This window comes from Mya arenaria, chromosome 9, assembly GCF_026914265.1.
Source record: "Mya arenaria isolate MELC-2E11 chromosome 9, ASM2691426v1".
NCBI lineage: Eukaryota > Metazoa > Mollusca > Bivalvia > Myida > Myidae > Mya > Mya arenaria.
In genome coordinates, this window is record NC_069130.1 from 42,992,900 (window position 1) to 43,007,325 (window position 14,426).

The 14,426-nt window shown below is 33.9% G+C and overlaps 1 protein-coding gene across 1 annotated transcript; it reads left to right on the forward strand.

The window, feature by feature from the left end:
• Positions 1 to 9,486: 9,486 nt before the first annotated feature.
• Positions 9,487 to 14,386, forward strand: LOC128203476 (fibrinolytic enzyme, isozyme C-like). The gene is made up of 5 exons (XM_052904904.1): positions 9,487 to 9,679; positions 9,906 to 9,996; positions 10,419 to 10,587; positions 13,325 to 13,476; positions 14,145 to 14,386. Exons 1-5 carry the CDS (start codon positions 9,519 to 9,521, stop codon positions 14,310 to 14,312), a joined length of 741 nt encoding a protein of 246 aa, XP_052760864.1. The 5' UTR covers positions 9,487 to 9,518; the 3' UTR covers positions 14,313 to 14,386.
• Positions 14,387 to 14,426: the final 40 nt, after the last annotated feature.

Below are 14,426 nucleotides of genomic sequence, written 5' to 3' on the forward strand. Positions count from 1 at the left end.
GGATTTATAGGTTCGAGGCCGACGACTGTAGTTACCAAGTGATTTTTAAGGCTGTGTTAGCTATCTAGCAAAGGGAAACAGTGCTTTTTATAGCTGATCTTCCCTTTAAGGTTTTATTCTGATGTCAAAACATAGCTTAACCCTCGACTTTGATGCCATGTTTGGCCATTTTTTTCATTTTTCAAATTGATGTTACGCATGTGCTTAAGTGTGTAACGCCGGCTACGCCCCTGAAATTGTTCTGTTGCAATTTTGGGCAAATCATTCTCATTGGTATGCCTATCAAGCATCAAACATGTATGTCTAAAAAAGATTAATAAAAACAAGCCATATTACTGAAATGTTCAAGGCCAACAGATCCCTTCAGAGAAAATCATGCATAACCCTTTTATATACATATATTCTCCCTCCAAACAGAGACCTGGTATGTTAATTTGCATATTTAATCCAGGACATCCACATACTATGAATGCACTTCCCCCTTTGGCAAAATGTTACATTACCCTTATTCGTTATTTCAATTTATTTCTGAAGACAGCATGAACTTTTATAGAAAAGGAGTGTCAGTAATTTTAGTCTGACAGCCTGTGATTTTTTTTCAATCAAAAGGAAATTTTGCAATTTTAACATGGCCATGTTTTGACATGCTTGCACAGTGTGTGAATTGTGATCAAAATTGTTCTTGGTTAATTTTGTGCTAATTCGTATATCTTGGACTTGACATATTTCTTAGTTACCGCATGGCCTGTTCCAAAGGGTAAAGCATTTGGAAATGTCAGTTCAAACCTGACAAATATGAAATTCTTTTCCTTAATTCAATTTTGATATTTTCAAAACACCCTCTTTTTTAAATACTTGTTTTAATAGATGTTTATGGATAAGAAGACTCTTAATTTGAACATCAACATGTTAAGACTAAGAAATAATGAGCCCTTAAAGCTGCACTCCCACAGATTGACTATTTTAACAGCTTCTTTTATTTTTTGTTTTGGAAAGAGCAAATTATTGCGTAAATATGTGCAAACCAATAATAAGATATCTGACAAAATATCAGATCTTAGATTTTCATATTTATGTTCAAAAATTGATGCTTAATGGCTTAAACTGATACTAACGGTTAAAGAAAAAATGCATAAAACATCAATTTTTGAACTTAAGTATATATAATATAATAATCTATGATCTGATTTATTGTCAGCAGTCTTATATTACTGGTTTCCATGGATTTTCGCAAAAAAAATGGCTCGTTCCAAGACAAAAAATAAAGAAGTTATCAATACTTTCAATCTGTGAAAGTGCAGCTTTAACAACAAAAATAGTATAAACCTACAATTAAGCAAATGAAATTTCAGATAGGCATAAATGAAGTGCTATCCTTAATCATTAACAATTTAATTCTTCAAGTTTGGGTTTTCCTCAGCCTACTGTCACTCACCTGATGCACAATCCCTGCATAAGATTTTACGTCGACAATGAATTAGACAATGAGGTTGTATTCTTACCTAAAGTAACTAGCTTAATGATTAAGAAGGGCTCATTATCAGCAATCACTCTACTCATTTTTAATAATGTTTTTTTTATTTACTTGTATACTTTATATCCAGTTAAATACAGCCATCACACATTTTTTCTCTCCTAAATACTCTTGGGGATATCAATATAACATTGGTCTATTTCTATTGGTCAAAAAATATCACGATTCCAATATTTATGAAACACCGCTGTTGGTCAAGGACAGGTCACGCGGTGACACCACATTTTTCCAAATTACAATTATTTATTACATCAAAACGGCGTCTTTATTCGGATTTGATGAATATTTCAATGAATAAATAAAACATTTAAACAGGGTAACAGGTTGTCAACGTTATGCTTACATTACAGGGTTAGTAGGTGACATAGTATTGGAAATATGGGGGGCAAGAATCCATACTTAGGTTCGAGCTTCACTCCACCGCAATACGGTTTCCTTTACATTGAATATTCCATATCGGGTTACCTACTGACCATGGAACTTATAGTATCCTTCCACATGTTTTTAAACAAATTCATTGACAAGAATAGTTTTTTCAAATGACAATTTGTCATTTTGTATTCATTGTGATCAAATGTAAAATTAAATTTCCAACCAATTCTTAAGAGGAAAATGTGATATGTATCTTATCTCCTGATGAAAACTTTCAATCACGTTGGGTACTGAATGGGGTACTATATTGGTTTAAATAGGAAATGACGTCATGAACACATAGTAATCTATGACTTCATCTTACCGGTGACCATTATGATGTCACAATTAAAAAGAGTTTAGTTTTTTGTTGTTATTCCTTTCTGCTGTACTTGATATCACCTTTATATGTATTCTTCTTACAAACAGTGTGAGAATGATCGCATGATTCTTTGGTTTGAAATTTTTCCTAATACATTTTTTTTGCAATGCATGCTTGTATTGCAGAGAATAGCATCGCTTTAATGGTATCCTGTTTTTAGCTCGACTATTCGAAGAATATGGAGAGCTATACTACTCACCCAAGCGTCGGCGTCACACCTTGGTTAAGGTTTTGCATGTAAGCAACTTTAAGTCATTTTCTCTGCAAATACATCATGTATTGCATTGAAACTTTAGATATGTATTCCCAACTATCTAACCTACTGAATAAATGAAGTAAGATAACACTTATTAGAATTTAATGCAAATAATGGGCCTTTATTATTTGACTTAGAAATTCTGGTTAAGGTTTTGCATGTAAGCACACATAGGTTAATATCTCAGCAACTACTTGATGTGTTGCATTAAGATTTTATACAATGGTACCCAACCATCCAACCTTCCTAATTAACCAAGTTAGATAACTCTAGTTTGCATTTAATGCAAAAAAAATGACCCTTTATTATTCGACTTAAAAATTCTGGTTAAGGTTTTGCTTTATTATTTGACATATAAATTCAAATACATCATGTATTGCATTGAAACTTTATACACAGGCTCCCAACTATTGAACCTTCTTAATTAATCAGGAAAGATAACTCTATCTTTTATATTTTATCATTTTCCCCTTTATTATGCAACTTAGAAATACTGGTTAAGGTTTTGCATGTTAGCACACATGGTTAATATCTCAGCAACTACTCATTTATTGCATTGAGACTTTAGACAATGGTACTCAACCACCCAACCCACTTGAATAACCAAGTCAGATAACTATATTTTGCAAATAACGGCCCATTATTATTGGACTTAGAAATTCTGCTTAAAATTTTCTATGTAACCACATTCATGTTAATATCTCGACAAATACATAATATATTGCATTGAAATCTAATCTAATTTTACAGTGATCCATGTTTCGCCAAAACTTTTCAATCCTTACACTGAACAGTGGCGTAATAGTCGAGCGCGCAGTCTCTGTGACAGCTCTTGTTTACTAGAGATGTAAAACAGGTTAGTTGTTTTTGCTGTCTTTACTTAAAGAATATTTTGATAAAAAGATACTAAGACTCGTCATCATATAATGGACTGTATTATACAACTCGTCAAGGAAATATGTTAGTAAGATCGACAAAGGCTAAGTTATTTACGCATTTCCTGAAGTTGTTGAATATGTTTTTTAAAGCTACATCAATGAAAACTTGACATCTGTACTGTTTTGAAAACAAACATATATTTATATATGTCGTTCTCGGATGACCCTGACTGGGACCTTTTTGACCTAATTATTTTTTAGAGCTATAGCATTTTAGACAGTTTTGAAAACAATATTTAATGTTGTCTTTTGATGACCTAGATTGTGGCCTTTTGACACATATTTAAATTTGTAGCTTCAGCCATGAAATTAAGACCATTTATTAGAAATCAAAAATCAAAATTGTGCTTGGATAACGATGTCCTTTCGACATACTTTCCTATTTTTAAGCTACTTCAATGAAAGTTTTTTAGTACAGTTTTTAAAACAAAAAGCAATGTTGTGCTTTGATGACATAGAATATGACTTTTTGAGATACATTCTATTTTTGAAGCAACAGCAAAGAAATTTAGACCATGTGTATAACTTTTAAAACAAATATCAATATTGTACTTGGATAACCTTGATAATTACCGTTTGACCATCTTTTCTATTCTAAGGTACTGCAACGAAAGTTCAGTAAGTTTTGCAAAACAATTATCAATGTTGTCCTCAGATTTCCTTTACTGTGACCAAAAGACCCTCTTTCATATGTTTACAGATTGGACAAAATGTACTGCTTTAAGAATAATTATAAATTTTGTGTTTGGCTAACCATGATAGTGACATTTTCACTTACTTTTTTTATTTTTGTGGCCTCTGCAATAAAATGTTGCTATGTTTGAAAAACAATTCATCATTGTTGTTCTCGGGTTACTTTAAAGGGACTGTACACCACATTGGCACCATTTTTTTTCCTTTAACGCAACTCAGGACAATTATTTAATATAATGTGTTAAGCTTTGAATCATAATTATAGAGAAAGGACCAAAATGTAAAAAAATAGCAGTCCAGTGTTGTATCTACTGTGCTACGAAGGCTTACTCCAAACTTGTGGTATATTTAAGCTATATACCTTGGTAGACATACCCAGTAATAATTTTAATGGAAAATACAAAATCATTATTTGGCTGAAATAAATTATAAACTATGTTGTACTTCAGTTAGTAAGATTCAATGCATTGTACACATTAATACCAAGTTTATGTCAGTTTTCGACAAACAATTTTCTTGCAAATTGATCATCTTGTGCACAAGAATATGGCGTATTTGTTATGCAACTGGAATGAAATTTTGACCATGATGTAGTTCTGCAAACAAATATTAACGATGATATTGCCAGGTGACCTTTTAATCAACTTTTCAAAGCTACAGCATTAAGACGAATAATTATGTTTGGAAAATAAATATTAAGCTTAGATATTTGGTTTGAAGCATTGTATTATTGTCCTCACCTAAGAGTATTCAAATTATGCTCCTATATTCAAGATTAGGTTCCGATGATTTTCTGTGTTTATAAGAGAAAGGACTTAGTTCTATACTTGTAGTAGACCGAACAATGTCACCGTCCACCAGCACTTTGAGTGCTTTGATTATATATGCAGTATGTTGTTCGTGGTGTTTTGTGTCGTTGTTCCATGTTTCTAATAAATAAGTTGACAATTCTGGGTTAACTGTAACACAGGATTTAATATCGTTGTACATTAAACATTTGCCGTTATATTGGAGTTGGAAAGTTTCACCCAAAGCTCTTCTCCACAGACAGTGTCAAAAGCTTGTTTAAGTTAAATAAACGCACAGAATAACCTATTTGTGTTATTGTTCAAATATTAAATTATGTGGTTTATGACAAACATGTAATCTGATGTCGAGAAACCAGCTCTAAAACCTGCCTGACTTCATGTATTATATTATTGGACCGACATAATATTTTAGTATATTATTTATTACGCAAGTTAGCAATGTTCGCATACAACTAAGAAGAGAAATAGGTCAATAGTTTTCAGGTTTTGAATGAACACACTTACATTTGTAATTTAAAAATAGGATAAATTAGTTCAACAGTCCAAGAGTGAGATATTACATGTTACATGTTCAAAAATCAAGTTAAATAATTTGACACATATGTTCTTAAGCACATCAAAGGTATTGTAATATGTTCATTTGTTATTGTTCCAAAAAGATACATATAAGCTCATATTTATATGCCAATTCATATAGTTCTAATTCGATATCATTAAAAACGTCTTCAACAGAGTATAAAGAATATTCAGGAGGAATTTACACAATGCCACATAAATTATCTGACTTAGAATTAACATTCGCTGTGTCAAAACTAAACTATAGAATCAATTTACAATCAGTGTCAATAACATGTACATACTTAGATATACTTTGTTACACAAACAGAGCTAAGCCACGCGACTTTCGGTAATATAATACGACATTTCGTCTGTTACTTGTAAAGATCATTTACTTTTGTTTCTTGCAAGCCGATTTTATTATGCTGCTCAAAATGTCGTTAAATTCAGGACATTAGTTTGGGTTCAGCCTACAGACATTTAAAGATAAAAGGCGCAAACAGTTAAATAATTCAACTAATCCATCAAATTAACCAAAACTATAAGGTGGTTTTAACCAATTATTTGTACAGATGTAGTATAGCTATTTGTATAATAATGGTCATTATAACAATAATGTAAGTAAAGTGTATAAAAGGAATTACAGGATAATAAGTAGGCACACATATTCATGAACAAAAGGTTCCAAACATTCCTTATAACCAAATATTCACTCTGATTGTAAATATAAAACAAATTAGCAATTGTCGTGTGGTCAACAGACAGATGCACAAAATCACCACTGTATATCTGGTCAGAGATTATGCATGACTCTCCGTGCCTGTTCTCTAAGCAGGACTCCTCGATTGCCGGAGGTTCCTCGGGGGTCTCGATTGGAAACGGCGAAAGTTGAGCAGACGATATGTGATTGTAATGTACGTTATTTGTAGATATTGGCGGTTCAGTGCAACTTATCTGAGATGCGGAGTTGTGCGAGCGCTTGAAGACCAATTCCTGATCAGGGGGAGAAACCCCTTTGCGTTTGTGTAAAATGTCCGGATCAATTGATTCGTGGTTTCATTAGTCGACAACAGTCGACGTACCTGATACAGCGACTCTGGGTCGTAGAAGCTTTGCTGGCCCCTTGACTTTGCTGGCCCGAGGGTTTGTGTTCAGTTTATGACGAGTTAATGTGTAGGCGGGGATCTTGGGGTCTGCGGCGTCTCTTGTCCGAATAAAGGTTGCCCGAAGTGGGGACTGGAACGCGGACCGTGGTACTAGTTTTTTGGTCGCAATGTTGGTTGATCGCGCATGCCAAGTGCAGACAACTGGTGGACTGAGCGCGAAAAAGTCTTTGTTTCGGGTTTATACAGCCAACTGTTTACATACAGTCTGTCTCATACAGTCGAGACCTTGTTCCCCGTATTGTCAAGCTAATAGGTAAAGCACTTAAGCACTCGCTCAATCAGATTTCGAGATATAGAGAAAACGATTTTACCATTTTTCCAAAGTAGTTTTATGTAAATAAAAGTAAAGCTAAACATAGTCTTACGTCTGCATTACAATATTTCTCAGATATCTGTATTTTTGAACAAATTACGAAATATATATTCCGAAGTATCATAAACACATATCATCGGTCGACGTTCATTTGACCTAACAATACCGATAAGACAAATCAACTCAGGCTTTCCGGAGAAGGTCAGGAACGCAACATTTGGGTTTCAGATTCAAAAATAGTTTTATTGGTCAGATAAGCCGCCTACCATGTGAGAAAGAAAGCGAAAACATATGGCTGGCACCAAAACAGTTTTATCTGTTTTATATATAAAATACTCAAAAATCATTTTGATAAAAAAAACTGCCACAGAGCGCTTGCTTGAATCAAGAAAACAAGTTGTTAATCAATGTTAGAAATACTTCTTATGGCCAATTTCAGTTTGGCTTTTATTACGTTATTTGTTATAAAAGGTGATATGGAGACTCCAGTGTTATACCCTAGCCGGTGGAAAAGGGACAGTTGGACCATTGAAATGGAGCTTTAATGGCGTTGAATTGCTTAATAGTACGACCTCAACTCCTTTTATCAAAATACGGTAGTTATAAAACGTTCCATCATCATTACGCTTATCGTTGAAAAACCTTTTCAACGAACTCAATTTTATTAGTGTTGTAAATGCTTGCTGATGAAGTTGTTTACTGAATACGGATAGAAGTTAATATTACTATTGTTACAAATAATATAAGTGAAGGAGCTATGTGATTAAGCCGTCAATTTATGGTCAGTTGAATATTGGTGAAAATTGTAAAGCCGGAAGACTCACTTTACAGAATAACAATTCTGATAATGTTCGCATATATACGTCTTTATAAATTAAAACTTTACTAAACCAACTAGCTTAAAGCTGAATATTTCAAACGTTAATATATAAAATAAAATATCAAAGAGTTGTGCCCGCTTCCCGCTAAGAAATAAATGAGCAAACACTGTATTTATCGTTGTAATCAAATAAGCATCTACACCGAATTCTGCGTTAAACATACAGTTTAACAAAGAGGCTGCATTCCGAATAATTTTAAGTGTTTAAATTCTGTTTTACATAATCAAGGCTCTTGAGTCTCTCTCGAAAATTGTGTAAAACGTAACTGAAAACCACAAGTCCTAACTAGGGTTTACATACTTTACTAACTGATTTAGATGAATTTAAAATGTGTGTAAAAAACTTTTGTTCATCGTAAACAGTAGTTTGTTATACATGTATTATACCAACATTATTTATGAACTTCAATATTTCTGTATCTTATTCTTTAAAATGTGACTGACTCCTTTAAGAGAAGATTCTTAATCACAACACTCTCATACGGCTGTTGAACCTAGTTAGATATATCTTTATTGGTGAAAAAAATGTATTATAAATCGTATTATCTGTTTATAACATTATTTCAAATGAATAGAAAAAGCGTTTAACAGATGAGAATAACGGGAACTTTACCAGATGGCAAGTATTATTGAACGTTACAAAGATGGTTGTAAAGTTGTCATAACATTTTGAAACCACACGAAATCATTCGAAAATGGTTATTTGGTATTATTAAACAATAAGAGGCCTACTCCAAAACTGTCGAGTACTCCACCTGGTCTCCTTCTCGTGTCGTACTTATCACGCCTTGTCGCGTGGTTAGGGTATATATTCAGGGCCTGCTCAGTTCATTTCAATCTTCCAAAGATGGCTTTCACCAGCATTGTTGTTATTGCTGTCGCTATTGGTGAGTTTTTATACGATTTTCATGCTTAAAATATGATACTGAAGTTTCAGACTTATAAATGTATTTCTTGTTTTTTTTCCCTATCTTATGAGGAGATTCATCGTCAAAACAAAAACTTATTATCAAATAAAGCGGAATATATTTTCAAAATTTTGAGAAAAAAAAGAATGAAATTGAAATTGAAACAATATGCTGTGATGTGTTGGGTATTACATCTGATGTGTTTGGTAGATAGTTTGAGTACAGTTGTTTTGAAAATCATCCAGTCAATATTTGTCAAATATATTTATAATTAAGTTTAAGAAATACATAATGAAGTGTTGAGTCTTTGAACGGAATTTAGGTTTATGTTCATGTGTAATTTGAACGGAAAATAAAGTATTTATAACCAAATCTGGTTTCTACAGCATGTATGTGAACTGCTCAATCAAAGCGTACATGTATCTTATTATAAACCTACGCACACTGAGTACGATAAAGGTAAATTGTGATCAGATGTGAATCAAATAAAGTACCCGTGTTCATATTGAAACCTTAGGAAAATGACTAAAGTATCTTAAGGTGTACCATCTTCTATATTATGCCAGGGTAGTGTATTTGATGCTGAAAATAGGTAGACCATTATAATGTAGGAGGCATGGCCAAACTACCAAGTGCGGTTTGCGGTGGCACACTGCATCTAAGCCGGTCAATGGGCCCATCTAGCGGATCCAGGATCATCAATGGAGAACAAGCGAGCCCCGGGGAGTTTCCCCACCAGGTCACCCTTCTCAGGGACGGCTACCACACTTGCGGCGGCTCCATCATAGCCAACGGCTGGGCAATCACTGCCTCCCACTGCGTCGACGGACAGTGAGTGAACAATACGATGTATTATTCCCTCCCTATGGGTGATAAAGGCCTAAAACATATTGAATATGTAATGACTTTTTGCGTAACCATTTACATTTCCATTCAATTTTGAAGGTTGACTTTCGTTCAATTAATTGTTAAAATATAACTCAGATCTGCTTAAAGTGAGAGAATTGTCCAAAGAAACGTCTTTATTCTGACTCCGTCAATTCGAAATGTGTTTCAGAATGGCAAGCTCATTGGCTGTAGTGGTCGACCTCCACAGCTTCTCCAATCCTGGTAACTACCTCTTGTTTGATGTCGCCGAGGTCATAATGGTAAGCATTTACACGTATACCTTCATTTAAAAGCAAGCAAAAGCAATTTGATAACCAAAGAACAAGTTTACATTGCAGCGTGTTTGTTGATCCTTGTAATACTAATTGATTTAACTGTTTGGCGTGTCCCATTGGTTTATACTTATAAGCAAATGATGTTTTGTTTTATGAACGGAGCTTAAATTCGTGTACACTTTTTAAAGGAAATTATATTTACCTGAGAAAATAAACACAGTTGTAATCAATCGTTTCGAGTGTGTTACATCTCGAATTATATAGAGTTAAACTTTATAGATATATTCAAACATTTTAACAATTATCTCTATACTAATCTAATCTTGTCAGATCACCTTTGAAATTGTCATGTCTATCTGTGTTTTGTGACGTCATGTATCCATGCGTCTTATGACGTCATGTTTCAGCACAACAAATACAACACTGGTCCAGGAGGCTTTCCGAACGATGTTGCGCTCTTGCGTCTTAACACAGTAACTCAAACTGCTGACATCACGAAGAACATCATTGAAATTGCCCCTACTGGTGCCGATTATTCGGGGCAAACGTGCACTATTTCCGGATGGGGAGTCGACGGTTTGTTTTCTTTTTTCACAAAGTTAACGTCTCTGTCTTTTTCAGGGAGTCTCTATTTAATATTAACGGTGACAAAAAATGACACAAGATATATATCTAACGCTTAATTAAACGAGTCATTGGTTTTTGTCATCACACGACTCTGGTACTCCGATCTCAATCGGTTAATACGTAAACCGTGTTATCTAAAATTAAAAGTTGGTTTTCGTGCAAATATCTTGCATACTTTATGGCGTCAATCAAATACATACAAAGAGAAACTCATTAAATATATTGGGTTGTTTTGTTCACAAGACTAGAATAACTGAAAAGATATCCATGACTTTTTAACCCCACATTACAGCAAAAACCTTTTTAGGCAATTATTACAAAATAAATGTTTATTTGTACTAAAGTTGTGTATGTTTTTTTAATAAGTCTACAATGAGTTATATAATTTCTATTTTCTGCCGAATCTTTAATGTGGTTTATATAGATTCCAGTGGTGTATTTTGATTTATAAAATGCTTTCCAATGGTTTATTGAGCTATTGATTTATAGCGAGTTATGCCATGCTGTTCAGTGAAATATCAAGATTCATTAGTGGATTAACAGCAGTGAAAATATCACTGCAAAATATGGAATGAGAATATCAATTCTAAGAACTACTTTTAAAATCCATTGTATCAACCTTTATTTTTATGAAAATTAAATACTTCCGTACCAGTACATATTTATCAAAGTATTACTTAGATATAAAAAATGCTTATGTTTAAATAAGGATGTTTTTAAATACACACAACTTACCATTTATCAGGAAATTGATAATGTTTTAAGCTGATTGCTCCTATCTGTGCGTTCGTACAAAACATTAGCTTGAATATCAATTCGATGTTATGTCATCTAAATCCCAGTGTGTGTATACCACGTGATAAATGACGTCATACATGCTACGTCGGAAGGCAAAATTTGCTTAATATGAAGACTTAAATCAAAGATAACTTTTCATTTACAACACCAATTTAAATTAAATAAAGGGCAGACTATGCCGCTTAAAGAGCCCCGCATTTGTTGTATTACCAAAATTTGATGAAGTCATTAGTTTTATCAAGCACTTCGACAAACCTGTTTCCAAAATAATGTTTTGACAGTGATCCGTCAGACGGCCGTATTGTGGAAAGGTTTGTCGAAGAAAGTAAAACCTCAATGAAATTCTGGTAAAAGACCGAAGGTGGGGTTCCGTAAGCAGCGTAGACTGCGCTATGTTTCATTTAAAATGGTTAAGAAATAGTGAAGTTATCTTTGTTTAAAGTCTTTTTTACAAATCAAACTCATGCCTTCCGCCGTTGCATTTATGACGCAATTTATCACTTGGTATACACCCACTGAAATCCTGTCGTTTCAAACTCTCTGATTTAGTAAACGAACTTCCCGTAAATGCACACAACGATTAACTGATAAATTAAATTATCCCACCACACGTCAAAATTCAAAACCGAAACGTGGTCCTTACATTTCATCTGGAAAGCGATCGGTCTAGGAGCGAATCAAACTGATCCTTGAGGGTGATTGATTATCCATGTATCATGACACCATGTATCAAAAACAAATTCGAAAACTTAGAAAAATGTTCATCTACAATTTGTTTTGATCACACTTTCGCTATTTCAAATATTTCTTGAGCAAACGGGACCAACGTCAATATATTCATTCTCTTTTCGATTTTGAAAACGTGAATAAACGGTTGCTATTCGAAACATAAATGCATGAATACAAATTTGTTGGTGATAGCTTATAAATTGTTTGCACTGAAACAGGTGTAAATACTAAACTTTTAAAAATAAACCACTTTTTTTAATAAGCATTTCCTACCCGGCTAACCCTCGGACGCCCCTTACAACAAGTATTCATTGAAGATCAAAACTGTGCGTTAGGCTTGTCCCAAGAGGAGTCGGAGAGCAAAGGCTTCTTACAAAAAAAGGTTTATTTTTAAAAAATAAATACAATTTCAATAAATCTCTGCAAAAATCAAAAAGAAGATGTGGTGATACCAGTGCAAGAACGAATTTTATTTCAATCGTGTTCATAGAAAAGTTATATTTTTACTCTTGACTTTGCCAGGAAAAATATATTTTCTATGACACTGGTGAAATTAGATACGATATTACTCTGAAATCAAGAAATATTCTCTCTTTTTATCAATTTACATGGCTTAAACATATGTTGCCCCTGGGTTATCAAATACTTTCCATTGCTTCCACTGCCATTTCACTGTTTTATGCAATAAAAATATCACTTTTAATATTTCACTGTTCTAGCCCGTTCTAATACAAACAATAAAGGTTTGTATCATTGTAAAAACGCATTAAAGTTCATATCGTAAACACTAAACATTAACAAATAATAAAGTGTATTGTGTGTGTATTGCGTTCATGTATTAGTTTTTTGAGATATATTTTGATTTCCAATAAAAATAAAACAAGGAAAATAATATATTGAATAACCGTCAATGTTTTGAAGGATCCATTGTCGTTAAGTGCTGAATCGCGGCTATAAAATATCGCCTCAAACTTCATCCACTGCGTAGTTGTTGTGTTTTTCTGTTCGTTTTGGAAAAATTTAAGTGTCTTAAATGTGTTTTAGTGGTTATTGAAAATAGTGGACGAGTTGCATTCACAACTTATGTCAGCTCACATTTTCCCCAAAAAATGTTTTCATACTTTAGACGGACCTCCCAGCCATTCTATTTGATTTCCAGAGAGCGGAAGTGGAAGTTCTGTGTTATTGAAGGCGGATGTAACGGCTCTCACAAAGAGTCAGTGTCAAGACTACTGGGGCACCACAAACATCCTCGACCAGCACCTGTGTGTAAAGGGTTACGAAACCGCAAACGGGAGTGGCTCATGCAATGTAAGAATGTTTTTCATTTTTAATATTTGTACTTCAGAGTAGTTCTGTCGTGCATTTGGACACGAACGCAGACGCGCACATGCACGTACGCGTACACACCTTACAATAAACATTTATAAAACCATTAAATTAAGTTTATGCCCCATAACGTTTGATCTTCACTGTAGCCAGTATTTCTGACTTCAAAGTTTAGTGTAAAGATATAACGACCAACATCAAAGGTAGAGGATCTTTATATTTTGCTAAACCATCAAAGTGGATGCAAATTTCATCATTGTTCCTTGCACTTAAATATTCAGAAAATATATTTTGCACAGGCTCGTATCTAGACACACGTGCACTTCAGCGGTGTGCTTTACATTTCACAAAACGGTATACAAAACAATAATCTATATAGAGGGGTTTTAATTGTTTTAAACATGACCTTCATTTAGTAAAATTGTGAATAAAAAGTTTGATGAAATTCTGTTTCAAGAGTTCATGGTGTTCTCCTTTGATTACCCCCTAAATAATCCTATTGGTTGAGATTGAACACTATGCTTAAAGACTGACAAACCATATCTAAATTTATCACTTAGCGCGACTTTTATCTTTCAATTGAACAAAATTATTGCCCAACTTATGTATCTAGATCTTATGTTATTGTGTTTTATGTATTTTGTTTTTAGGGTGACAGTGGTGGACCGCTGGTTTGTCAGGGAAAGCTCGCAGGTGTGACGTCATGGGGCCGCAGTGGTTGCCATGTCGGCGGTGTTGTGACACACCCGAGCGTCTACGCCAAAACGGCTTACTTCCGTAGCTGGGTGAATACCAACTGTGGAGGTTGCATCGCCTAAGCAGCTCTGAAATTGCCGTCATATAATTTCGAATAACGACTTTGATTGAGAAAATAAATTTTCTTTGCATCTGATTTTGAGTTGCTATTTTATATGTTTAATGAGTACCCATTT

Coding starts and splice junctions, on each gene's coding strand:
- LOC128203476 (XM_052904904.1), top strand. CDS start 9,519: ATGGGCCCATCTAGCGGATCCAGGATCATCAATGGAGAACAAGCGAGC. Junction 9,680..9,905: donor TCCCACTGCGTCGACGGACA/GTGAGTGAACAA, acceptor AATGTGTTTCAG/AATGGCAAGCTCATTGGCTG. Junction 9,997..10,418: donor ATGTCGCCGAGGTCATAATG/GTAAGCATTTAC, acceptor GTCATGTTTCAG/CACAACAAATACAACACTGG.